The 25,798-nt window shown below is 33.9% G+C and overlaps 3 protein-coding genes across 4 annotated transcripts; 1 reads left to right on the top strand and 2 right to left on the bottom strand.

Moving 5' to 3' along the window:
- Positions 1 to 5,006: 5,006 nt before the first annotated feature.
- LOC122587060 (FRIGIDA-like protein 3) lies at positions 5,007 to 9,232 on the bottom strand. Of its 2 annotated transcripts, none has more exons than XM_043759130.1 (4): positions 9,108 to 9,232; positions 6,277 to 7,299; positions 5,949 to 6,124; positions 5,007 to 5,851 (listed from the first exon to the last, which is right to left on the bottom strand). In XM_043759130.1, the coding sequence occupies exons 2-4, from the start codon at positions 7,274 to 7,276 to the stop codon at positions 5,204 to 5,206; spliced, it is 1,824 nt and encodes a 607-aa protein (XP_043615065.1). In that variant the 5' UTR covers positions 7,277 to 7,299; positions 9,108 to 9,232; the 3' UTR covers positions 5,007 to 5,203. The 2 variants fall into 2 exon arrangements, with proteins under 2 accessions (XP_043615065.1, XP_043615066.1); XM_043759131.1 differs by lacking the exon at positions 9,108 to 9,232 and adding an exon at positions 7,729 to 7,926.
- A 2,530-nt stretch (positions 9,233 to 11,762) lies between these two features.
- LOC122589251 (metal transporter Nramp3-like) lies at positions 11,763 to 14,766 on the bottom strand. Its single transcript, XM_043761515.1, has 4 exons — positions 14,139 to 14,766; positions 13,179 to 13,315; positions 12,428 to 13,080; positions 11,763 to 12,328 (listed from the first exon to the last, which is right to left on the bottom strand). Exons 1-4 carry the CDS (start codon positions 14,645 to 14,647, stop codon positions 12,119 to 12,121), a joined length of 1,509 nt encoding a protein of 502 aa, XP_043617450.1. The 5' UTR covers positions 14,648 to 14,766; the 3' UTR covers positions 11,763 to 12,118.
- Positions 14,767 to 21,432: 6,666 nt separating this feature from the next.
- LOC122589524 (probable E3 ubiquitin-protein ligase ARI8) lies at positions 21,433 to 23,755 on the top strand. Its single transcript, XM_043761823.1, has one exon. The coding sequence runs from the start codon at positions 21,691 to 21,693 to the stop codon at positions 23,470 to 23,472; it is 1,782 nt and encodes a 593-aa protein (XP_043617758.1). The 5' UTR covers positions 21,433 to 21,690; the 3' UTR covers positions 23,473 to 23,755.
- Positions 23,756 to 25,798: the final 2,043 nt, after the last annotated feature.

The raw sequence follows: 25,798 nt of genomic DNA, 5'->3' as shown, positions 1-25,798 counted from the left end.
GAGAGAAAAAGTGAAGATTAAGAAGAACAAAGGGGACGGAGGTTGTGTGTTGTGTATATAAAGGATGATCGAAATGTAAAGTCAGCGGTCAGCGACGTTCCCGACACGAACGACCGACGACTACGAGTCTACGACTACTCAAACTCTTTTTTCTTTTTATTTTTCGTACTAGAATCTTTTTTCTTTTTTTTAAAAGATTTAACTTTTATTCACATCCGCCTCCCCACCAAATAGTGACGAGGCTCATCAAACAACGGTCAATTTACATTAACTCGAATGCACACCATTTTTCTCACCTAATTGAGTGAGATTTGTTTCTATTTCTATACTAAAAAAAACCTAAATTCTTGATATCTTGAAAAATCTTCTCGATGTTAATCCTCCCGTTAGCAAACCTTTTGTCGTTCTGTGCCAACCATAGACACCAACAGGTGGTGAACACGATTCCTTGTACTCCCGTAGCCTTTCGTTTTTCCATCCTAACGTGAGTATGCACATCAAATTGTTTACAATGCTATTTTCCCCCTTAAGTTTTTAAGATTTACATTTTAGTTTTAAGTGCTTTTGAAAATGTTCAATCAATCAATGTTCAATCAATCAATGTATTGTAGTTATATGAACATATGAGGTTTTTAAAAGAAGTTATGTTGTTGGGAAATTCTTCTCAGATACGAGACGTCTAATCATCTTTGCGATCTAATGAAAAGGGGCAAGAAAGTTTTTAAATATGATAGTTACAATGAGGTACATAATTAGTGTAGTTTCTATTATCTATAACAAGATTATAGTTAGCATCTTAGTCAAATTTTATCTTATCATTGTTGACTTCATACACGGTATAATTACGATCATTAGATTTTTAAAAACTTCTCAGGCTAAAGATTATTAATAATTCTGGATATATATATATATATATTATCAATCATGCAATGTGTGAAATTATGATTGATAAATGAATAAACCACATATCTTGTATAAGTGACGTATTCCATTTAACAAAGTATCAGTACATTCTGACATATGTCTAAATCAAATTTTTTAAAGAGTTTATATGTTAAATAGTTAAAACCCTCCTTATAAAACAAGATGGAAGTGCCTAAGGTTTATGTTTGTTAATAAAATGCTTGAAAAATCATCATCTCTATATCTTTAAGAAATGATAATTTAGGGCATAATTAGCATTAGTCTTAGATTGTGGTACATCATATTTTTCTTATTTGTCATCTTCTCGATTTTTTTTAAAATTATTTTTAGTGCCTATATAGATATAAATTTAGATGTGGATTATCTTGTGCTACAATATTTTAAGTAAATTGAGTTAGGATCAAAAATATAATTAAAAATAGTGAAGGATATGATCCCGAATATTTTTACATATGTATGGTTAGTTTCATGCTCATCTATCTATCTATAGCCTATATAATCTTTCCCATTCTGTGCTTTATACACGTCTTTTTTTTCTTTCTTACATATGAATTTATTTAATATTTTATCTTATTATTTTGGAATAACAAATATATATATATATATGTGTGTGTGTGTGTGAGATTTGTTTTTCTCACTTTTGTTGCACACATAACACTAGGGATGACAACCGCAGAGAAAAAACTTTTAACCCATGGATACACATTTGTCATGGATGGGTAATAATTTCAATAAATTTTATATGTGGATGCAATACCGATATAAATATGTACCCACTTGTGGGTCACGAATGGATAATGAAAATGCCATATAAGTCATGGATAAATCCGTACCATGAAACCGTTATATGAGATACTCGCAGGGCCGGCCTTATAGTAGTAGTGGGTTAGGCATGGACCTAAGGCCCACCATTAACTAAGGCCCCCAAACTTTGAGTACATAAGCTATATCTATACTAAATTACTAAGCGTGTAGTTTACAATTAATAAAAATAGTTAGGTTTCTTTATCTAAAATAAAAGCAGCGACTTCCATTTTTGAGAACACCAACCGTTTCAACCATCACTCCTTTCTTAAAAATCAAAGTTCCATTACTCATATAGAGAAAATCGAAGTTGGTTGTCGGTTTACCATGATTATAGCATTCAAGTTTATAAAGGGTATTTTGATTATCAGTTATTTTCAATTCTTTAACTCTTGCTTTCATCTCCGACTTTCTTGTAGCTCTCTCAATCTCTCATCTCTTGCTTTTGTTCACCACTGGTAACAATGCAATGCAAGGCAGAAAGTAATAATGCAAGGTAGCAGGTATGTATTAGACTATTGAAAGCACTATTTCACTCTAAAATTGGATGGTTTTTACACTTGAAAGGCGGTACACTCAAAGGCATGAAAGGCCTTATTCCACAGTACAGCATGAGGTAGGACTAACACAAAGAAAAGGCAGCAGAATAACACACTAGTTATGTTAACGTTTTTTTTATATGTTAATTAAAAAGGCCCCCAAAATTGATCTCGCTTAAGCCCCTAAAAAGCTTAAGCCGGTACTGGATACCCGTGGATATAACCAATAAGATAAATGAGATTTTTGTGCTCTTTGACGAGAGAGCAACTAGATTTTAATCAAAAACTCTTCTAAGTTCTAACTCTTGACTAAGATTCACATTTAAGATTTTTATGGTAACCGTGGTAAAGCTTTATTGAGTTAGAGAATTGTCCTTTATACACATTTTGAAGTTTTTAGATCTTTAAATAATAGTTTCACTTCATCATTAGTGACATTTTGTGTTTCAAAGATAGAGCTGACAAAGACCTTTTCAAATCACAAACAATTAACTTTGTGTTTTGGTTTTATCAACTTGCACCAATTAAATGACTTTGTATTGTGGTTTAAATGACTTTGTATTGTGGTTTTATCATCTTGCAGATTTTTTAAATAGTTATGTGAGACTGAGATCGAAAGAAGGGGAAACCATAATTGTTCAGTTTTTTTACGCATTTTAAGAATCCCAATCAAACTTAGAAGTCAAACTTTTATACCTTGACCATAAAATCCAATCTCAGTGTTAAGATCAAAGAGATCACATGTTGGTCTAAATTCTATAATGCCATGAACTATGAACCATTTAGTCTGTAGAACTAAGAAGGAAATTTTCATAGGAAAATTCATGCTACTACAAACTTTTTTGTTTCTTTTGTTACATAGCTTTTAATTTTATAACCTTAACTCATAAAAAAGGTCTCTAGATAAATATACTCTTTCAAAAGGGGACTTCCATAGAATTTAAATCTGGTCAAGATTTCGTGACTAACCTTGCCTGACGTCCTGACATACTTTGAATAAACGCTTCCCGGTTTCTTATTGGTGGTTTGGGTAACAAGTTGTATATAAATTTTGAACACACAAAGAGTTGGTTTGCAAATGCTAAAAGGTCTATGAATGAAATCTATGAAGAACTATGCTTTTGATCATAAACTTTTACAAATGTAGTGCTTCGTGTTTGCAGGGACAAACTTCAGTTTGGATTCTTAGAAAAGAAAGACCTTCCTACTTATATGTTGGATTAACTCTAACATTAAGAAATCGGATCTTATCTTTAAGTTTGCATCAAACTTCCAAATTTTTTTTTACCTTTTTGTAAACAGGCGTTTGCGTCAAAATTCTCATGATCATTTAAAAGGTGTTTATGCAATTCCAGTGATTTTGCCATCTTGATGATGAAACGTGTGGAAGCTATTGATGCAAAAACATGTAGTTACTTTGTGAACATTTGAGCAATGTTTAAAAATCAAACTTAGAGACATGTCTATCCTTAAGATTTTGAAATCTTCAAAAAAAAAAAAAACAAACCACCATATTTGGTCACAAAAAGTGATTGTCAACACGTATTTTTTTCATCTGTCCGCGTAAGACCCGGGTTGATCAGCTAGTTTTTAACATAAGTTGGACAATATAATGCACAAAATAAACATAAGTTGGACAATATAATGCACAAAATAGCAAAATTAGTAATTATTATGTTAAAATAAAAATGTCAAAATACATAGAATTATTGTTATGCCTAATATTTACAAGTACATTTTTATCTCTACTATATTAAAGTGAATGAAAATTAAATTATGTTTGATCAACTGTGGAAAATTTTAAGATAAAAAAAGTTTATTTCCAAAATAAACACATTCTGATATATATATATACTAGCGTTATACCCACGCGATGCAACGAAGAATAAGAAAAAACGTCGGTGGTTTGATGGTGGTTTGTGGGGCGGCGGCGATGAAAAAGAAAAAAAAATAAGCCGGCGGCGGTGGATGGTGGTTTTTGGGGCGGTGGTGGATGGTGTTTATGGGGGGATAGCGTACATAGAAGGTGGATTATGGTGGTGGATGGTGGTATTTGGGGCGGTGGTGGATGGTGTTTATGGGGGGAGAAAATCAGAGAAAGGGGGGAGGGAGAGAAAATCGGAAATCAGATGAACGTATGTGTGTGTAATGAGCGTGATGGAGAAAAAATAGGGTCCTGTAAATTAGGAGGGCATAAAAGACATTTTAAAGGTAGAGGTGTTAAAAGAGGGGTGGGATAGTTTGCTTATTAAGGGATTATAGATAACAAACAACAAATGTTGCCCTACATGCCGGTAGAAATGTTGGATGTATCTTTAGTATAAAATTTTAAGATTTTAAATTGCACAAAAACATTTCATAAAGATCTTCCATCAAACGATGCAATAGTATCGACCAAGAATATTTTACATTTACTTGAAAGAAAAGACTTTGAATCCACTGATCCCACCGGCTACCCTGTTTTCTACTTTTCCTTGTAAACATTGATTTAGGTAAGCTAAAGTTAATTCAACTTTAATTTCTAACTTTATCTATGAAATTGGATCAACTTTAATTATTAGCTTAAATCCATAGATCAAGATTTAAAAATCAAAATTTAATCTTGACCATTGGTTTAATCACATGATTAAAGTTGATCCAACTTTTAATCCTTTAAACATATGATAATGCTACCAAACACTGCAAGACCCGAAACTTCAAACACAAGAAAATTGCCACTTTAATTCCAAAAGCAAAGCATTAAAAGTTTAAAAACCATATCTAATGGACTGGCAACATATTACAAGCCACTTAGAAGGGAGGAAATACAAAATTAAGTTAAATAATCTAAAATGCTTTGCCTCATAATAAAGTCATGGAATAGTTTAATACTGTAACGTATGTAGCATTAGAACCGAGAAGACACCCTAACCTAGAAACGGCGTTGTTTTTGTAAGTTACATATATGGTTGATAGGAAGACGGTACACCACTACTTGGGTAGCCACCTCCATTACTTGTATAGCCAGCGTTACTTGTATAGCCACCGTAAGCGGATGGTGATGGTGTAGCAGCAGCAGCAACAGTTCTATTATCTGGTGGGTAATAATATGCATTTTGTTCATAAACATGCTGACTGTATGTTGGCTGGTTATGGGGAGAGGGAGCTGGCTGGTAGACGTAGGGATCGGCATGAGGATACCTCTGTGATGATGGTGCACCATATAGTCCTCTATCCATGTAGACTGGAGTAAGAGCAGGAGCAGGAACAGGAGCCTGCCGCCCATTAACCGCCAAGTAAGGTAGGGCAGGACTGTGACGCCCATAAACTCCACCTCCATTTAAATGTGGCTTCTTATTGGGTGGTAGTCTATGGGTTGCCTCATGTTTACTAGTGGACTCATGTCTACTAGTGGACTCGCGTTTACTAGTGGACTCACGTTTACTGGTTGGCTCACGAAATCTCTTCCTATCAGCCGTAACTCTTTCTAGCTGACCCACCCGTCTCTGAAGTGGGTCAAGTGGGTACTCAGCCTCGAGTTTGTACTTCTGAACACAGTAGATCACTTCTCTCAGAGCTGCAAGTTCTTTCATGTTCCCTTCATTCTACATAAATGTATAAATAACCAAATTTAAGTAAATATATAATATATATAGAAAAATTTTGCAAATAAAATCAGAAGAACCGCGTCCAAAATTGTACCTGAACACTTTCTGAATTGGGTGCATTAATGCGTTTTGCTTGTGAATTTCTCCTTAGATCCTTCAAGTAAGTTTTCAAAAGGGGTACAGTCGGGAAATTGTCCACAAGCTCAAAGGAGTGCACAAAATGTACTGCACTAACCAATTTCCCTTTCCTGATCAATTCATCAATAATACCTAAAAGAAACCGAGATTAGTACGTCATACAATAATATTTTATTTGTTTTCTATATTTAAGATGAAACAAAAGCATCCCGTTGTCATTGACTTGAACAAGTCTCGGTTACAAAACCTTAAAAGAGCCATGTCTCCATTAAAGAAACACCAACCTGGCATTTTGTGTGCTAAACCAAGAGAATGGCAGAGCTCAGGTGCTTGCCTTCGCTCACAAACTGCAAGAACATACTTGCAGAGTTCATCTTCCGAAAAATCTGAAGCAATTCTAAAAGTCGAAAGGAGCTGCAAGAATGCCTCAGCTTCTAATGACTTTCCACTGGCAGCATCAATGATGCCATCATGAGCCAACTTAGGCCTCCATTCATCAGCAATAGCCCTAGCTTGCTGCTTAATTTCATAATTAAGTAGGTGATCAAAACCCACATCAGCCCTTGCCAACATGGCGTTCATGGCTTCCATAATATTAATACAGGATTGGCGCATGCCCTGAAGGGCCGCAGTATCCTTAGTATCATAAGGAGAGTAGAATCCCTCCAATGAATTAAGAACTATATGACCCGGCTCTGAGGAAGTCTTAAGTGCAAGACTAAGTTCCTCACATAAAACAGTGATATTATTTTGATTCTCAGTAACAAAAGCAAGAAGCCCTTTTGTATCCATCTGCTCACAAAACTGTATCAGCTCTGGAAGGAACGTGATGTCACCACCTGTTTTTTCAGAGGGTTCCCCTTTTATATCATCATGAAAAGAGCTTACCTTGTTGTCTATGGACTCCATTATATCTTCTGTAAAAATAGATGGTGGAGGATAATTGGCCCTTGTCTCCGCAATGGCAGCCACAGCAGCATCTTTCAGGACTTGGATGCGGTCAAACACATCTTGCTCTTTTGCAGCAATAGCTGCCTCTTGTGCAGCAAGTAATGTGCGACTCTCAGATTCCTCACTTTTGAAAGCTTTTTCCTTAGCTTCCAGATCAGCGTATTTCTTTATCATTTTTGCCTCAAGATCGCGAAAGTGTTCAGTTATTTCTGTAAAAGAAACTGTATCTGTAACACTTTCTTTATGAGCTTCTAGTTCAACTAATGCCTTGCTCAGCTGTTCTATGAGAGAAGGTGTTAATGTCAAAGCCATAGTAACATCAGTGTCAGCCATGGTTTTGTGTGGCACGGAGGGAACTGCAAAAGAAACTGCATATGATAAGCCCAAAGTACTTGTAAATCAGCATATATCCAACATACATGTTAAATATCTATTATAAAATTCAACTACAAATAATATGTTATGGAGACGATGAATTGAGCATCAATATATTGTATCCAGAAGCTCCCGATGCAGAATACATAAACCTCTTATGTCCTAATCCTTGTTAAACACCTCATTTCACGTAATCACATCTAATATCGAGTTTGTAGCTGTTCTATTTATTTGAAACCACAATTATTCTATGTAGCTGAAATGGTTGACAAACAAACAAAATATAAAGATTTATTCAGATTAAGCTATCTGATACAAGCGAAGACTTCACAACTTTGACTTTAAAAACTAAGCTAGGATATCAATTATGCTAACTTGGATTTATACCCTACTCTCCCTGTTATCATTACCTCCTGTAATCTTTAAGGCATCGCGCCGCCTCAAGGTTCCACTCGTGGATTTCTCTAGGTGGTTCTTCAAGATCTTCCTCACGTTTTTTATCAGGGTCTTTTTGTTGTCAAAGGAGCTCAAAATACCACATTTGGGAGAATAAAGGGGTATATTTAGGACTATTATAAGAAAGTTCCTTAATTCAGCCAAATGTGACAGTGTATCATTTTGATTTAGCTACATGTTCTAGACATAAGACATATTATAAGATGAGATCAAATATACCATAACATTTACTTCCCAGTTAAGTCTAATTTACTAATAAGGCAACCTAGTTCACTGAAACCAAAAACTCTCATACCACAGATAAGGGTGCACGTTCCATGCCTCATTTAGTAAACTTAGCTGGAATATTTTAAAATATTAGAGCAAGGTTGTGAGAATGACAGCCAGGACCTAGAAAGTTTAAGGCTATTTTTCTTCCAGGCTTCTAATCAAGTAACTTAAACCAAGACACCAAATATTTAATTTTAAATATGAACATCTTCAGGTGAACAAATTGGTTCCGCGGAAACATGGGTAATCACCACTCTCAACAATGTATTAGCATTACTACAGGATGCTAATTATTGGGTGAACTCGGCTAGAAATTAGTCAACACCTCCTAAACTCAAAGATTGACAGAGGTTGACAAATGCAAAAATAAAATAAAAAATTGTCACCAAACGACTATGATATTGAAACCTTTTGGCCAATGAGGAAACATGTAAAATGCCCAGATTAATACAAGTTTCTTGCCCGAAAAAGTCAATAAGCAAGGTTGCTTCTACTAACTCTACCGGAATTATTATATAAATCATGATTCTTGACCGAGTTTAAGCAGACCAAAATTCGTACCGAGTAAGCTCAACTCACCTCGTTCTAGTGCCGATTACTATCTTTCAATTTACGTTGAATTACGTTGAATCTAAATACTCATTTCATGTCCTCAGGTAACTTATTCCCTTATTATAAACTCGGAGAGCCACGAAGAAAATAACAATGTAGAAATAACGCTAGCAAGTTATCGAGTTTCTACAAATGAATCTCAAGCTTATTATGCAAAACACACCCAATCCACATAAAAGTAGTCATTAGTCATTCTAATTCTAAAGTATTCCTAACCGAGTTTCGAGGACTGGAGCATAAATTTGTAAACTCAACACCAACAATTCAAAAATATTATTATGGCATCAAAAATACTCATCACTGAGATAACTAATTTGTAGATAAATCTATGAATACATATATATGTATATATATCATCATGAACAAACAATATAAGGAACTTGAAATCCAAATAAATAGATAAATACAAAGAATAATATTGATAGATGAAAGAGAGTGAAAGATTACGTACAGCAACAACCAAGATAATTGTATTTACGACTTTAGGGTTTTTTTCCCGGCATCTCCTGATTAGGGTTTGTTTGTTTGTTGCGCCATACTTAATTCTATGTTTTATTTATCTTTTTTTTACTTTACAATAGTTTTGTCCGGTGATGTTTAGTTGTTTACGGCTTTACGCTATATTAGCAAAAAAAATAATTTTAAATGAAAATGTGACGTGATAAATCGATACATGCTATTTTTTACATTACTGGCTAATTAACTTGGGTTCAACCCGGACATATTAATAAAACTTTTAAAAAATGTACTATCGTTGTTGAAGTTATGACGAAATGGATTAAGTCTATTCTGAAATATCTATGTGATAATTTACAACATTTTCTAGTTTTGATAAACAAAATGCATATGGCTACCTTAAGCTTGTGTGTATCAAAATATATTTGGTGTATTAAAACAACAAATATAAATATATTTGATGATAACTTTTTAAATTTAAACTTTATAAATCAAACTATTCTTTCTTTGTTCTTTTTACATAAAATGGTTAGCAACTTAACATGTAGAAAAAAATATGTAGTTATGTATTTTAAACTTCAAAATATTTTTTTTACTTGGAGATAAATAGAAAATGTCTATATTTATAAAAGTTTCATCAAGACCTAATGTAAATTATAAAACTATATGAAAAATTAATGAAGTAGCTAAGATAGTGTTAGGATTGATTAATTTTTTAAAAAACTAAAATGTTACTAAAAATATAATTTTAAATATGATGTCATAATTTCTAAAATTATTTGTAGAAAAGATTGTGAGTTTGCCATATAAGATATTTTTTTAAAAAATATTCTAGAAACAATTCTTTTTTATTTATATATAAGAGATTAAAATTTGAAAGCCATTTTTCTATCTTATAAAGTAAAAAGAAATATTAAAACTCGTGGAAGATGACATTAGATGTCTTTGGTTTTTTTACTTATCTTATTTTATTTAATATTTATTTATGATAAAAGGAAAAGAATTGTAAGCTAATCGAGTCTAAATCATAAATTAATGAACACTACTATCATGTTTTGCAAATGAGTTGGGTTTGAATTCGTCTTTTCAGTTTATGTACATTAGTACATACCTTTAAAGAAGTTATGTAAATTTTGCTTTTGGTATGTGCTATCAAATATAAATATAAAGCAAGTTAGGTTTGAGTTCACTTTTTTGAAGTGATTATTAAATGGTTTGGTTAAAATACACATCTCTTTTAGAGTAAGAAATCAATAGTTTTCTTACTCTAGGTTATTTTCTTATTACCTTAGGCTCGCGAATATACAGTGCAAACCTAACAAAACTCTTCGTGAGCCTAAGATGATAAGAAGATAACCTAGAGTGAGAAAGTTATTGATTTCCCATTCTAGAAGGGATTTGTATTTTTTTAGTGGACAAACGATTGTCAATGAATGAAATTATGCCTTATCCATTAGTGGGGAAAGGTATTTATAAACTAAATAAATGGGCAAGTACATGTCTGTCCAACAACGGTTGTCCTCCACATATAAATAAGATGGGCCAAAAGTATTGTTTTCTCATGCTTTTGGGCCATGTTAACATGTACGTCATTACATACGTGATCAATTAGCTACCATCACACGGACTGAATTGTTTAGAGTATGCCTACTAAGAGTATATGTAATGGTTCACACCACCACACCAGGTGGTGTGACACATCAGCGCCACATCAACATCACACAATATCACCTCATAACAACACTACACCCGCAATAATAACCATACCACACCATATTTAAAACAAATGAAAAAAAAATGAAAAAGAAAGGAAAGAACACACCACCCAATATAATCTCAAGGTGGACTCATCCACTTTGTAACTTCCACACCAAATTCACTTTAAAGTTGTAGTGATACCACATCATGTGGTCAAGGTTATAGCTTCCACCTTGTTCACACCATACCCCATTACAAAGGCTCTAAGTGTGTCTTTCAATTCTGTTATGCTTTGCATTTTTGTTCAGAATTGTTTAGAGTATGCATAGTTGGATTTTGTGGGCAAATGTCGTATTTTGAGTATTTAGGCAACTTTGGTTCTGCAGCCATGCTTTTGCTGCTGATGTAGAGTGGCTAGAAACTTAGAATATAGCAAAATTGTTTGTTACCCTCTTTGGTTTTGTGTAAGTTGCAGACAAGCTTAGTGACGTAACTCTTGTTTTAGTAAGTTTGTTACTTTGGCGGTCTATCTTCCTAAGAAAATATATGTGAAACTAATCCAATCCTAGTGTGAAAAATAGTTTATATAATGAAACCCCATTTGAATTCTAATAGACTGATCTGGTTCAACCACTTTAGTAAATTTGTTGTATACAGATGTTTCGAACCAATTAAGCCAATGTAGTTCTTACTTTTTGCTGAACCAACTGAGACCATGCCAACATACTCCCAATTGCCTGCCGATCCATTTTGTAACTACAATGTACTGCAGTCGTTCTTGCATGTTTTTTTTCTTCTTTTCTTGCAACTTATGTACTAAGAATGAACGCACACAGTGCAAAACATGTTAAAGCAGGGGTGGGATTCCATCATTTTGTTATCCAGTTTACTTGCTATAAACCAGATAGTCTTCCATCCAAACTACTACACTATACAGAACACAGTCAAACAGTTACCGAACAAATACAAACATGTTTAATAAACATAGATTTGAAATCCATAGTTATACAATTGACTAATCTCCTACCTCTTCAAATACATAATAATACACGGTCGAAATGGCAATAAGCCCTGTTCTAATGATCATTTACACAGAAAATGATCTGTTCATACTACATTTATGATCAGTTTTCCCATCTCCCATTTAGCCTATAAGTTGTCATGAGTCATGACACCAAATAATGACTACAATATTTTGTCACAATGGACGATGACATTTTGCTACTCCAACCTTCAAGGATTTTTGGTTCCTATAATTATAATTATACTAATGAACTTGTCTTGCTACTGAACTTTGAAGGTTCCTCATTATGTTGATTGGCTTCTCAGCTTAAAGAAACCAAATGTGGAAACAGTGACACTCCGCCAGATAAGATATACTACAAATGCCACATATGCAACCGTGAAAACGACTACTATAGAAGTAAAGGTGACTCCAGTTACTTCTTCTGCAAAAAACTGTTGTAATAGATATCCGTTTATTGCTATCACCAAAGCAGCCACAAGCCACGAGATTGTCTGCAAGTCGAAGCAAAAAATTTCATGAGATGCCACATTTTGTGATTATTTTATACATGAAATTTAGCTAAGATTTATGCCCGGGTTGAAATATCGTACCTTTAGAAGAGGGCCAATGGCAAAAACTCCCATCAGATCCTCTTTGGCCACCAAGCACAACAAGGGAATGAGAGCAAAAGGGATCTGAATGGACTGGAGCACATTAAGCCATTCGTTTAAGACATCCAAAGTGTCCTCAGAACTATCAAAAATTAATGCAACAATCAATGTTGGAACGATTGCACAGCTTCTGGTGATTAAGGCCCGAGCCCATTTCTTCAATCTCAAATCAAGAAAACCGCCCATAATAAACTGACCAGCATAAGTACCGGTAATGGTACTACTCTGTCCAGCTGCTAGCAACCCAACAGCCCATATATACAAAATCGGCACCAACCCTCCACCAAACCTATCTTCAAGAAACTGACCGGCATTCCCAAGCCCGATTGTATCAGCTATGGCAGTACCAAAAAACGCCTTGGCAAATACAGTTGTTACAAAAAGATTTATAACAAACGAGATAGCAAGTGCTATAGTGGATTCAATCGAGTAGTATCTTAAAGCTTCACGGACTCGACCCACTTTTGTCGGGTCAACTTCTCTTGACTGTACAAGTGCAGAATGCAAGAACACATTGTGAGGCATTATAATGCACCCAACAACTCCCACTGCTTGTTGTATTGTTCTGGAGTTGAGTTTCGGAACCACAAGACCTTAAAAACAACAAATTTAGGGGTTTTTTCAGCATAATCAGACGATATAAATACACAAAACAAAAAAATAAAATAATAGAATGAAAGTGATATCATACCAACAAGAAGCTCTTTGGCATTGGGTTTGGTTTCACCAAACATCCATGCAAATGAAATTGCCATGACCGCTATGAGAAAGGCGAAAAGGGCTTCTAACTTCCTCACACCATAGTTTTCAAGAAACAGAAATATGAAACTGTAATCAAGATAAAAACAAATCAGTTAATTTAGAATTCAATAAGCTGCTACATGAAACCATTGGGTAATAGCCCAGCCGCCACTTTCCAAGGAGGTCTTGGGTTTGAGTCTTGCCAAAGGCAAACTTGAGATAATAAGGGGATTATTAAGTGGTTGAGAATCACCTGGACACTAGTCTGGTTGGGGGATTAATGGGTACCAAATGGTACATGGGATCAGTGGTTTCTATCCAATTACTCTTTTTTTTTAAGCTGTTACATGATGTTTCGTCCAGTCCATCAAAGACATAGGGGTTCAATGAAGAAAATTTGACAAATTAATTCAAACCAACTATCACAAATGAAAGATATAACCATAAAGTATCCATCTTTATTTGCACAATCAAGAACAAAAACCATAAATCTTAATCCAAATTATGTGAAAGATAAAAGTCTGAGAAGAAAAAAAGATTCATAATTTATAGAACACCCACTTGTAAGTTGTAACTACATTATGGAAAACTCATTTTTATAATATTCAATTCATAAAGTTTGAGACTTGACAACTATATGAGATTTTGGCTAATTTGATTTGATTATTCTTGCAAGTCCCAATGGAATCATCAAAGTTTAATAAGAGTAATTTTTTAAAAATAGTATAAAATAAAATTCTCCTAAATCAAAGAAGCATTTTAATCTGTCACCAAAAAAAAAAAAAAAAAGCTGCCTCGGTTAGGTTAAAAATACCATATGAATCAAACAATTTATATACATACAAATATAAAACACATCACAAATTTTTTGAATTAACTGGGTCAGTGATAAAAAAAAAAAAAAACATACCAATCAAAAGCAGTGATAAGAACACCAGCATAAAGTGGCAAAAAACCATTAGTCAAAATCTTTAAAGCAATAGCACTTCCAATAACTTCTTGAATATCAGCACCAATTAAAGCCAATTCAGCCATAATCCACAACAATTTCCCTGCCCAATTTGGATATTCCTCTCTACACAGCTCAGCCAAGTGTCTCCCTGTCGCCACACCCAACCGGGCCGATAAAAGTTGGACCAGTAGCCCAATTGCAGTGGCCCATAACAATAACCATAGTAATGAATACCCTGCAATTGCACCTGCTTGTAAATCGCCTTCTAAGTTGCCTGGATCTAGAAATGCTATGCTCATTAAGAATCCGGGTCCTGTGAATAGCCAGAGCTTTCGCCATGAAAAAGGTGGGGCTGTTGTGTAGTCGTCTTCGGTTTCTCGGACACCGATGATGTGGACTTTTTCAGTTGGGTCATAGGCTGTTTCGGGTTCTGGGTTTAGGAGATGTTGGTGGTGGTCGGATGACATGGTTGGTTGTAGAGTTTAGGAATTTTGGTAACTTTGATGATGGATTTTATGGTTTTTGTTTCAGTTTGCGTGGAGAATCTTTTTTTATTGGTGGAGAATGGAAAATGTGGGGCTTTGGTTTTTGGGTTATGGTATCACTTTATAAGTAAAGTTTTTGGGACCTTTCACATAAAAAAACATAACTATAAATATTTCCGTGCAAACTTAAGAAGAAAAAAAAAGAAAAAAAAAAGTTTCCGTGCGATATGGTAGAAATGATGGTAGCGGTGATGGGTGGTGACGATAGAGACACGTGATATGGAGTTGATGGTTGCGGCGATTGTGATGATGATGAAGTTGTTTGATTTAAAAGCGTTAGTGTAATTATTTTATACGTTGATCTAATTTATTTCATTAAGCATACTATAGATATATATTAGGTGGAGATGAAAAAATAAAACTGATCGTTAAGGGGCTAACTAGTTTTTGCAACTATTTTCTTTATAGGGAAAAAAAGGATTCTCTTTTGATATGTACTATATAGCATGATACTTGTGTAATGCACCGGTGATGACAGCAACATATGATGATGATGGTGGCAGCATCAAATGCTGTAATTAATTGATGTGTGTTTGAATTGAAGGGGGTACTTTAGATTTTTTTTAATATAGAGGATTGATTGTGTAATATAATACCCGTATTAAGGGTTAGTGCTGATTTAATTCATTAAAGATAACTGGTCAATTCACTTATCTCATTTTTTTTAATTTTTATATAGTAACATAAAATAATAATTGCAAATGAAGCTAGCTCAACTTGCAGATGCATTCCTGATTTTTCTTACACATATTGGGTTCGACTCTTAAGGAGTGACAAGTATGTGGGTTTTTTCCCTGAATCACCTATAACGGCTTATGGTCTACATCTCGTAGTTTAGAGTACGTGCAGGACTTCACCATTATACGATGAGGTGTTCACTGATGTCGAATACCGGCTAACTGTTCAAAAGAAAATAAATAAATAATAATAATAATGAATAAAGTTTTTGAAAGAAATGACACTATCTATTTAACTTTATTTTTCTTTATAATCCCAATTGCCTATATGGTGGTGATTTTCGTCTTTTACGTTTCATAGGTTAAAAACCACTCTTTTAATTTCCTAAAGCAAATTACAAATTTTAATACACTAAATTAATAATTACTAACAGTTTTTAGGGCTACCATTAGCAACAAATAAATAATAGATTCAAATCAAACATATTTAAGAAATTATGAAGTATGAACCCATAAAAATACCATGTTTATAGCTCAATGGAAAATATATGTTGGCACGTTGCAATATTTATACCATAGAACTTTCAACAAGTTAAATAATAAAACTAACAATATCCCTGATTGACCACTAATCACCACCTACCTCATATAAGGTCGCACCACACCACCTACCTTACCATATATTTAACTGTATATAATTCGAGCATATTTACATCTCAATCGTCTTCACACTTGAAAATAGTATTCTTTAGTTTTCTCATTTGTTTTAAAGAATATACTCGTAGTAATTGTTAATTGGTGGACCTTGTGATGATGAAACATGGGAGCATAATTTCAAGGAGTGAGCTCTTTGGGGTGCGTGCCGCTTTGGCCATGAAAAACCAAAGTCTGCCTAACGATGTCGTTTAGCTCGTACGTGCGGTTCGCTAGTGAGCGTGTGCCATTATGTCCATGTCACGTGTTAATGCAAGCTTTACATGCGCCGTTAATACAAATATGATATTTAGGGTCTTGACGAAAACAAATCAAAAACAATTATCCCTTAACACTATATGTTAAAATAGTCACATTATATATAACCAAAAACAACAAAAAGTACTTAGTTTTTTTTTTTTTTGAATAGCACTTACTTTTAGTTAAATATATATATCCTTTTAAATCAATTTTGAGATGCTTGAATTCAATACTATTGGTATAGGTACAATGAATTTATATATTTTACTAGGCAGAAGAATGGGTTGTGCTAAGCATAACCTATTTGGGAGTAAATTGATCAAGTCTTTTAGGTGAGGATCTAATCTAATACATACATATATCATTGGTTATAATTTTAAAACTTTTCTTTTCTTTTCATGTTTTATATCCAAATTCGTAAAATAAACTAAACCTTGTCCTATATAAGAAAACATTAGAGTGTGTGTTGATGGCTCTTTATATTCGAATTCACCAATGTTTTAGATATAATAATATTATTATTACTATTATGTTTCATTAACTAGCGTGTATCGATGGCTTTATCTATACTTCATTATAAAGCAGATTTTTCTTAGATTTTTAACATTGAACTTGAAATTTTCAATACTGATTTTAAGTATTTCCTCAAAATGTCTCTATTATCTATTCTATATTTATCTAAAATAACTATAATACCCTTTCTCTCTCCTCAAATCTCAACCAATCATCTTTTTTCTCTCTTCTCCATAAATCATTTATTCCTCCAATTCATTCAAAATCTTTTATCTCAAAAACCGTACATCGATAAATTATAAAAATTGTATGGGTGTTCTTAAAATTTCATGCTCTTTCATTAGAGCTGTCATTCGATATACTTTTGACAAATTTTTAAATCCGAGGGCGGGCCCGTACGGCTAAGGTATTTGACTCTTATACTCTATGACATATTAACTCCTATAACCTATCATACTCTATGACCTAGGTATCACCCCATCATCTCACCGGCGCAACGCGCGAGTACTTGCTCTCGTATAATAAAACCATAAAGTAATCTGATCTAAACCATTGGTAAAGAGACTCGTGAATTTTAAGAAGTTAAGGTTCAGATTTAGCTAGTTTAAAGATAAAAATAAATTTAACGTTAAAGAAAAAAAAAGATATGTTTTTTTGCACCATTAAAGAAATATAATCTTACATTACAAAAAATTATGTTATTTCACCATGAAACAGGTTTTATATAACAATAATGAATCATATTATCCATTAACACGTACTCTACATGATGATCCATTAAGAAGTTTGATAAACATTATCAATTTGAGTTCAAAATGTTATTTCTGGAAAAATTACATTGAATCTCTACAGGGTGAAGCAGAGACTGACTTAGTAAGCTTCATCATTAAGTGTACAACTCGAGAGAGAGCAAAGTAAAAACTACATTCGATCTGCAAAAAAATGAAGATCCAAAGAAAGTTCAAGAATAAGTTGGTCCATTTGGCAACAATATAATGACTCGGTCCTATTTGAGAACTTTGGTGAGGGGGTCTTTCGGATGTTTGGTTAGACGAAAAGGCGTGGAACGCAGCCTATATTTTAGAGGAATCCGATTTCTATATTTAGCTTCGTTTTGACAACTCTAGCGAGGGTATTATTTTTAATTAGTAAAATTATATTGGTTCATTGACTTTTGTATTGTGTGTGACTCACATTGAACTAGTTTTTGTATCAGCCGCTATCAAATTCTTTTACCTTCTTTCTCTTTTAGACACACGGGAACATCAGAGCATTTGTTGTTTGTTGTAGCCATGAGCCCGTGAGGTCCTTATAAGCCCATATCTGTGCCATCTTTATTTAAGCCCATACACTTTATTTAAAACCCATGGTCGCAACCCACTAAGAAGAGTCCAACTCCATCTTTATTATGATCCCTCACAAGTCACAAGTCACAAGCATCTATGTAATTCTCGTACTTATCGAAAAGATCAACCAAGTATAAATGCAAGCCATTTAAATATAGTAAAGTTACTAGTCCTAATACTCGTATAATACACGGAAGCTACATAGATTTTGTTATAAATAAATTCGAATATGCATCATACATGATTTGTGAGTATGGAATTAATTGTAGCTAAAGTAAACCGATGATTGAAGCTAAATAATAATAAACATTAATAATAAATATAACATATGTTTATTTAGAGTTTTGGATTTACCTTAAATTTTTACAATTACATCAAAATTAGAACTTGTAAATGTAGTGGATGACGGCAAATAGCCTTGTGATTTCGAATCGTAAACTCAAATAACTTATTATAAGTAATATAAGTAATAGGGTTGAAGAGTTGAGAAAGAAATATAGACAATTCTATTAATGATTACATGACAATCAAATAAGGTTATAATGTGTTTGTATCTATAAGTCAAGAGTTAGAGTTTAATTCTAAGTCTAATAAGAAATTTGAATCTATATATAATTAAAAAAAGATAAAGTGTCGTTTCAAAAACATATCAATTCTGTTTTAGTTTATTGGTAGATACCAAAAGATTTAAAACTCAATCTATATTTTTTACATTAGCATGCACATTGGTATGATTTGTCACTTATGTTACTCTTTTACCTAATTTAATAAATCAAGCGTTAATGCAATCATAGTCATCGTTTTCTTATTGGAAATATTATAGTATTTGATTTGATTGATTGGTATCTAACCTTAATATTTTTCCCTATGTCAATTTAACCTTACTTTCTAAGACTAATAAAAAAGATGATTTATAACTTGGGGTTTGCTAAATACAGCTATTAGGATTGTATTTAAGGTGTATAAATTGTTTGTATATTTACCATGAATATTAGGGAGCGAACTTTTAATATGGAAGGTACAAGTTTTTTTATGTACGTTAAATACAACCCTTAAAGCTGTATTTAGCATTTCCATCTTTGAGTGATTATCACAAATCCTAACATCGTTCGTCATAATCTCGACACCATTAGTATTTGACCACTTGTAATATCCTTATCTTCATTATTAATTTTGTTTTCTTTTTGGCCTTTTAGCTTACCTTTATTCCTTTAACATCGATCATAGCTCACTCTTCTCCCATATGAATATATGATATCCCTCTCACGTACCCACTAAGACAACTCCCACATTATTGGAAAACTATATATGGCGATAACTAAATTCCCTATTTTCTATGGATAATTACCTGCAAATTCGAGCTTCCCTCTTTCAGGATAAATATGACGGAGGCTCAAAAACCTTGAACTCAATTGCGGCAGTGAACATCACCGACACTCATCATTACATGTGATCAAATGTATGATATCCAAAAATGGCCGTGCAAGTAGAAATTGGGAGGAAAAGTGTCACAATAACTATTTTATGAAAACAACAAACGATTGTAGGACTGAATCGTGATAATCATTGTATCATCGGGATGATATTCAATCTAATGATTATTTTTAAATTCACATCATTTATTTTTCTTTCCATAATAATCATATGTTACCACCATGTCATTCCCGAACTCACATTTGTAGTCTTATATTATCATTGGCGGCTCAACTTCGATCTGTTTTAAATAATTTTGTTTATTTGGAAATTCTTCTGCCTGCGCTAGCTATATGTATGTGTATCAAGCATTTTCTTCACATATTTATGTAATTACCTTTTGTCCATAGGTTTCAAGAACAAGATGAAAAAGTTGCAACAAATTAATTTGCATTCACTTACCTAGCATTTTCCCCATTTTTCACCCCTCTTTTATAATTAAGAATGTCCAGTACTTTTGCACTTGCTTTCTCGTTGAGATCACCCGATATGGCTTTGGAGTGGATGTGCCTTAGCGTAGGATGACACCAACGTCACCCATCCACCCTAACCCTACTTTTCAGTGTCATCCTCCATCTATATATACCACCCCCTTCTAGTGGTCAATAGTACGTGTATAAATAGACATGATGTGACACTAATAGATCAGTAAGTTATAAAGTTTTTGTAACATTATATAAATGGGAAATGGTGAGTTACATGAATTTTTGTTTCAGATTTGGCTTGGTCAACAAATTTGGAGGTACACTAACTTAACAATGGTCAATATATAATTATGTTTTCATGTTAGGATAAACCATATCTATATCTATATTACCTTATAAAAAATTTTTGCTCTCTCTAAATTTTTCAAAAAAGAATTTGATCTATTCAAGTTATCCCTCTTCTTGGTTCACTAACTTAAATATTTCACCTGGTATAACTTTAATACCCTTAATGAAATCATTTACAACTTATATCTCTCAACCCTAAAAGTAAATACCCTACCCCCTTTTACATCAATTACTTTTAAATATTAATAACAACACCCCACCACCACCGTCACTGTCGTACCGTTGCAACGCGCGGACATATGTATAGCATATGTATTATGTAGTTAGTTTTAAGTTTTAAACTTTCAAAATACAATAAATCTACTATATAATAATGTCATGTTACAAGAGGCTTAATATTTGTTGGTTATTGGCTCATCATTGACATGTTATTAGATGAATGATGAATCAACACCATTAGGTGTGTCGTCGTTGGCTCATCGTCAGGTGACTTATGGTTAAAACTACAAATTAAAAGATGGTGGTTTTTTTTTTCTTTTCTTAAATAAAGATTTAGTTAATGAAAAATAAATAGGTCTAAGAGTTGTGATTCGTTAGTGATACATTAAGGATGCTTTAATAATTATTGATTATTTGTTAAGTGTGAGTTTTTGATACGTTGTTTATATAAACTAGTTATTGATGAATGAGTATCGTGAATATCATATTATTATTTTAAGACTTTAGATTTATTTTACCTAATCGTTTTTACTTTTAAAAACCACTATTACCTTTTTGCCGCATGTAATCACCAAACATTATGATTTTTTTACAATGGGGTTAAATTTTTTTTTTACAAACCATTCGTATATATGGTAAAATATTATCAACTTTTTTCCGATAAAAAGTAAAAGATAATCATATAAAAAGACATGAGGTATCTTCACGCAACTCGTATGCGATTACTTAAACTCTTCTTTGTAACTCTCGAACTACTTATTAAAAACGCTTTGACCTTAAAAAAAAAAAAAAAAAAAGAAAACAAAACAAAATTTTCGTACTATATAATCCTCTTGTTGCTGGGACTAAAATCAATGTTCCGTTAATCCCTAAAACTCTTTTCCATTTGATGATTCTCTTCCGATAATATTTCTATAATTTATTTTATCTTTATTTTTCACCCACATCCGAAAAAAAATCCCCAATAATTTATTCTTAAACCCTAAATTTTTTAATTAAAAATTCTGATCATGGATTCCGATCACGATGATCCTATTTATAATTCCGATGATGATGTTTATGTTGACGATGATGATGATCATCATGTCGATGATGATGATGATGATGGTTCGAATGCTGTGATGAATGATGATGATGATGAACATCACGTGACTGAAAAAACTCATGTTGTATTAAAAGAAGAAGATTTGATTCAACGCGTAGAACAAGATGTTAATAAGGTTACCTCTGTTTTATCTGTTAATAAACATATCGCTACCATTTTATTAATTAAATATAATTGGAATGTTAGTGATGTTCATGAAGCTTGGTTTGAAAACGAAGTCAAAGTTAGGGATGGTGTCGGTTTGTTTGACGTTGACCCGGATGTTAAGTTTCCGGGTGGGAATAATTTAAATAGTAATAATAATGTAGTAATAGTTGATTGTGGGATTTGTTTTGATTCGGTTAGTGTAACCGATACTGCGAATTGTGGGTGTGGTCATGTTTATTGTAAGGCTTGTTGGAAAGGTTATGTTTCTGGCTCTATTAATGATGGAATTGGTTGTTTGAGCTTAAAGTGTCCTGAACCGAAATGTGGGGCGGCTGTTGGGCCGGATATGGTGGAGGTGTTTGTCGAGGATACGGAATGGAAAAGGTATCAAAAGTTTGTTGTGATGTCGTATGTGGAGAGTAATAAGAAGGCCAAGTGGTGTCCTGGACCTGGGTGTGAGTACGCGGTTGAGTTTGAGGATGATTTTGAGAATTTTAATTATGATGTTAGTTGTGTATGTAAGTATGGATTTTGTTGGAAATGTATGGAGGATGCGCATCGTCCGGTTGATTGTGAGACGGTGGCGAAATGGGTGTTGAAGAACAGTGCTGAGGCCGAGAATACTACTTGGATACTTGCGTTTACGAAGCCTTGTCCTAAATGTAACCGGTCGATTGAGAAGAATCAAGGGTGTATGCATATGACTTGCAGGGCGCCTTGTCGATATGAATTTTGTTGGTTATGTCTTGGTGCTTGGAAGGGACATGCTACTAGGTCTTGTAATAGCTATAATAGTATGTTGCAGGGGGGTGTAGTTAATGATGCGGAAAAGCAACGAGAGATGGCTAAGAAAGCGATAGAGAGATACACACATTACTATGAACGATGGGCTGCAAATGAGAAGTCAAGGAAACGAGCTCTTTCGGATATGCAAAAGATTAAAACAGAACAACTCAAGAAGATTAGTATGAATTACTGTCAACCCGAGACACAGTTACAGTTCATTTTGGATGCTTGGTTGCAGATAGTTGAATGCAGACGGGTGCTGAAATGGACATATGCATATGGGTTCTATATACCCGCAGATGAAGCAGGTAAAAAAAGTTTTTTTGAGTATTTGCAGGGTGAAGCAGAGGCTGGATTAGAAAGGCTTCATGTTTGTGCTGAAAAGGAGCTGCAAGGTTACATCGAAAACGCTGAAGATAGTGAGGAACAATTTAATAAGTTCAGGGTAAAATTAGCTGGTTTGACTAGTGTGACTCGCTCCTATTTTGAGAACTTGGTTAAGGGCCTACAGAATGGTCTTTCAGAGGTTGATTCTCACGAGGCTCAGACCAAGACCGATCCAGACCAGGTTGGAGCAGGCGATCCAAGTATCAAGGTAAGGGGGCGAAAGAGGTCTATTAAGACTGGTGTGGAACAATCACTAGAAAGTGCCAAGAGAATGAGGATCGTCAGTCGTGCAGGGACAAATATAACCCCGGTGGCTGGTGAATCGTCAAGTAGTAACCGCATAGTGATCGAGATAGACGATGACTGATACCTGGGTACACCCTGTAGCGTTTTGTTACTTGGATCTGCTTCTTTTTGCGAGAATAGATGATGGCCATGATTGGTGTGCAGGGTATTTTGGTAAACTTATTTCCTAAAACTTGTTAAATCCTTCCTTTAGATTTTTGCTTTTAAGTTATAACTTGTGGATAGATTTTTGTTTCTATGCGTTTACTCTTATGAACTCTTATCTAAGACTAAACTTAGCTAGAGGGAAAGATTATCTTTTATGTAGACATCAACTACTTAAAATAAATAATGTTTGCCATGAATGGTCAGCGAATTCCATAAATCGTAACTATATGCATCAGTTATGAAACATATGGTACAACGCTAAGGAAGACGCAAATTTCTAATTCCACAAACTTTATTTCGAATGAACATCTTTATGTTGTTTGCCATAAGAGCCTTTGGTATGATACTTCCCTTTACACATCAACACACTGCTACGCGAGCAACACACACCTATCTCTTAAACCGTTGCTTTTTGGTCCTAATGGTCACACACCCATCACGGACCCATTTATCACACTGTTATCATTCAATACAACCTAAAAAATAATATTAAAAAAAAAAAGTAAACAAATAATGGCCCTTGTTTTCAGCTCTTTATTCTCCGTGATCAAGACCTAGCCCCCCCTCGCCGGTCCCCATGGAGTGGTCTCAGAGATCTCATCGATCTGGCTTCCCGACCCGCTCATTCACGTTGAATCTCACATCACAGGACTCTCACAAACCCCATACAGTTTGGTTAGTATATGATCCATTTAAGTATATCCAATTCAAAAAGTATGAACATACATAGTTAATAATTACTATAAACTGCATGATTTCGTAGTGTTAATATAATATCCAAGGGCAAGTGAAACATGGTTAGCCTATTCATGATTTCAGTGTTAAATAACATGCTTTAGCCTATTCAATCCATATGAATATTACTATAAACTACCAAGAGGGTAGAAATATTAATACGATTAACTCTGTACATCAAAAGTAGGGTCACGTACTGGTTTTAGTTTTGGCATAAGGCTACCTTTAGTTAAAACATGAACCAGAGCTACATATTCGTAAATATTGTAAGGTTACAACAGCAAATATGACTTTCGTATCAATGGAAACAGACATAGCTTATGGTACAGTAGCAAGTACAACTCATTTCGAGTCCCTGGACAAAAAGGCTAAACATAAACTTTTTGTTAAATCTTCAGAACTCATCTACTTTCGCAGACTTATACATATACCCAGTTTGCTCAGTGTTTGATCCAAACAAACATTATAACTTCTACCTCACTATGCTAGACTTTTATGTCTTTGAAAATTAGTTGTTTCGTACAGGTACAGCTTGCCTTGTTCTTCTCTGTTTTGGTCTGAAGTTACAGTAGCCTCATTTGATATCATATCCTCTTGATTGCAACACTATATAATATACCAATACGAAGTTCATGAACTTGGATTCTGGAATGTGGTGATTCGTATTAATATCCAATCTTGAAATCAATTTTTTTTTTTTTACCATGTTTTCATTGGCGTGTCCACTTGCTGTTCTTACTACATTCAGATTTCTACTGCAATCTCGAATACATGGCTCTTGTTTATATTGATCTTGAGGCTTACTTGCATTTTAATTTATTATGAAACATTTAGCCTAGACACTAGGGCGATCTCTTGGAAGACTCCTTGTCCAGTTTGTCTCCTAGATAGCTCTCGCTTTGGTATAAAACAAGCCCCACACCACGTGTGATTTAATCGAATGTCAATTCTCTTGAACGTTGTGGTTTTGTTGGTTTAAAGACAAGGTCGCAGCCAAGATTTGTTGAATTTTAGGAAATTCCCCCTTTTTTTAGTTGTGGAATTGAAACTCTTGAGTCGACCCGTATGCGGCAATGCTGTATATATATGATTAAATGGCCCGGGTTGTCACAAACAATGCATGATCATGAATTTAAAGAAGTCGTTGAAATAACAACAAAATTCACTTGGCTTCAATCTCTTCTTCGTGAGTTTGGAGCTCCATATATAGTCGAATGCTTTAACCTCGTGTTGTGAAAATATTAGCGCTAACTTATATTTTAGCTCATCACTTGATTCATGTATACACAAAACATGTGGATATACACAATTTCACTTTACTGGAGACAAATTGGTATGCAATTAAGGAGTAACTTTTTTTTTAATTTTTAATAAGCACTAAGCTGTTATTATATTGAAATTTTTCACACTAATCTCAATTCTTAACCACCACAAATAGCAACACAACTTAGGGGCGTTTGGTTCACATAATGTTTTTTAAGGAATTTGAATCTGTCAAAGGAATT

Source organism: Erigeron canadensis, chromosome 2, assembly GCF_010389155.1.
Source record: "Erigeron canadensis isolate Cc75 chromosome 2, C_canadensis_v1, whole genome shotgun sequence".
NCBI lineage: Eukaryota > Viridiplantae > Streptophyta > Magnoliopsida > Asterales > Asteraceae > Erigeron > Erigeron canadensis.
Note: the sequence above shows the minus strand (reverse complement) of the source record. Positions and strands in the feature narration are given on the sequence as shown.

Bases quoted from the DNA above. Each gene is read 5' to 3' on its own strand.
- LOC122589251 (XM_043761515.1), bottom strand. From the start codon at position 14,647: ATGTCATCCGACCACCACCAACATCTCCTAAACCCAGAACCCGAAACA. The intron at 13,316-14,138 runs GTATGTTTTTTT...TCTTGATTACAG, and splicing joins CTTATCACTGCTTTTGATTG to TTTCATATTTCTGTTTCTTG. The intron at 13,081-13,178 runs GTATGATATCAC...GTTGTTTTTAAG, and splicing joins TGCCAAAGAGCTTCTTGTTG to GTCTTGTGGTTCCGAAACTC.
- LOC122587060 (XM_043759130.1), bottom strand. From the start codon at position 7,276: ATGGCTGACACTGATGTTACTATGGCTTTGACATTAACACCTTCTCTC. The intron at 6,125-6,276 runs GTTGGTGTTTCT...GGTTTCTTTTAG, and splicing joins TTTAGCACACAAAATGCCAG to GTATTATTGATGAATTGATC. The intron at 5,852-5,948 runs GTACAATTTTGG...ACATTTATGTAG, and splicing joins CCAATTCAGAAAGTGTTCAG to AATGAAGGGAACATGAAAGA.
- LOC122589524 (XM_043761823.1), top strand. From the start codon at position 21,691: ATGGATTCCGATCACGATGATCCTATTTATAATTCCGATGATGATGTT.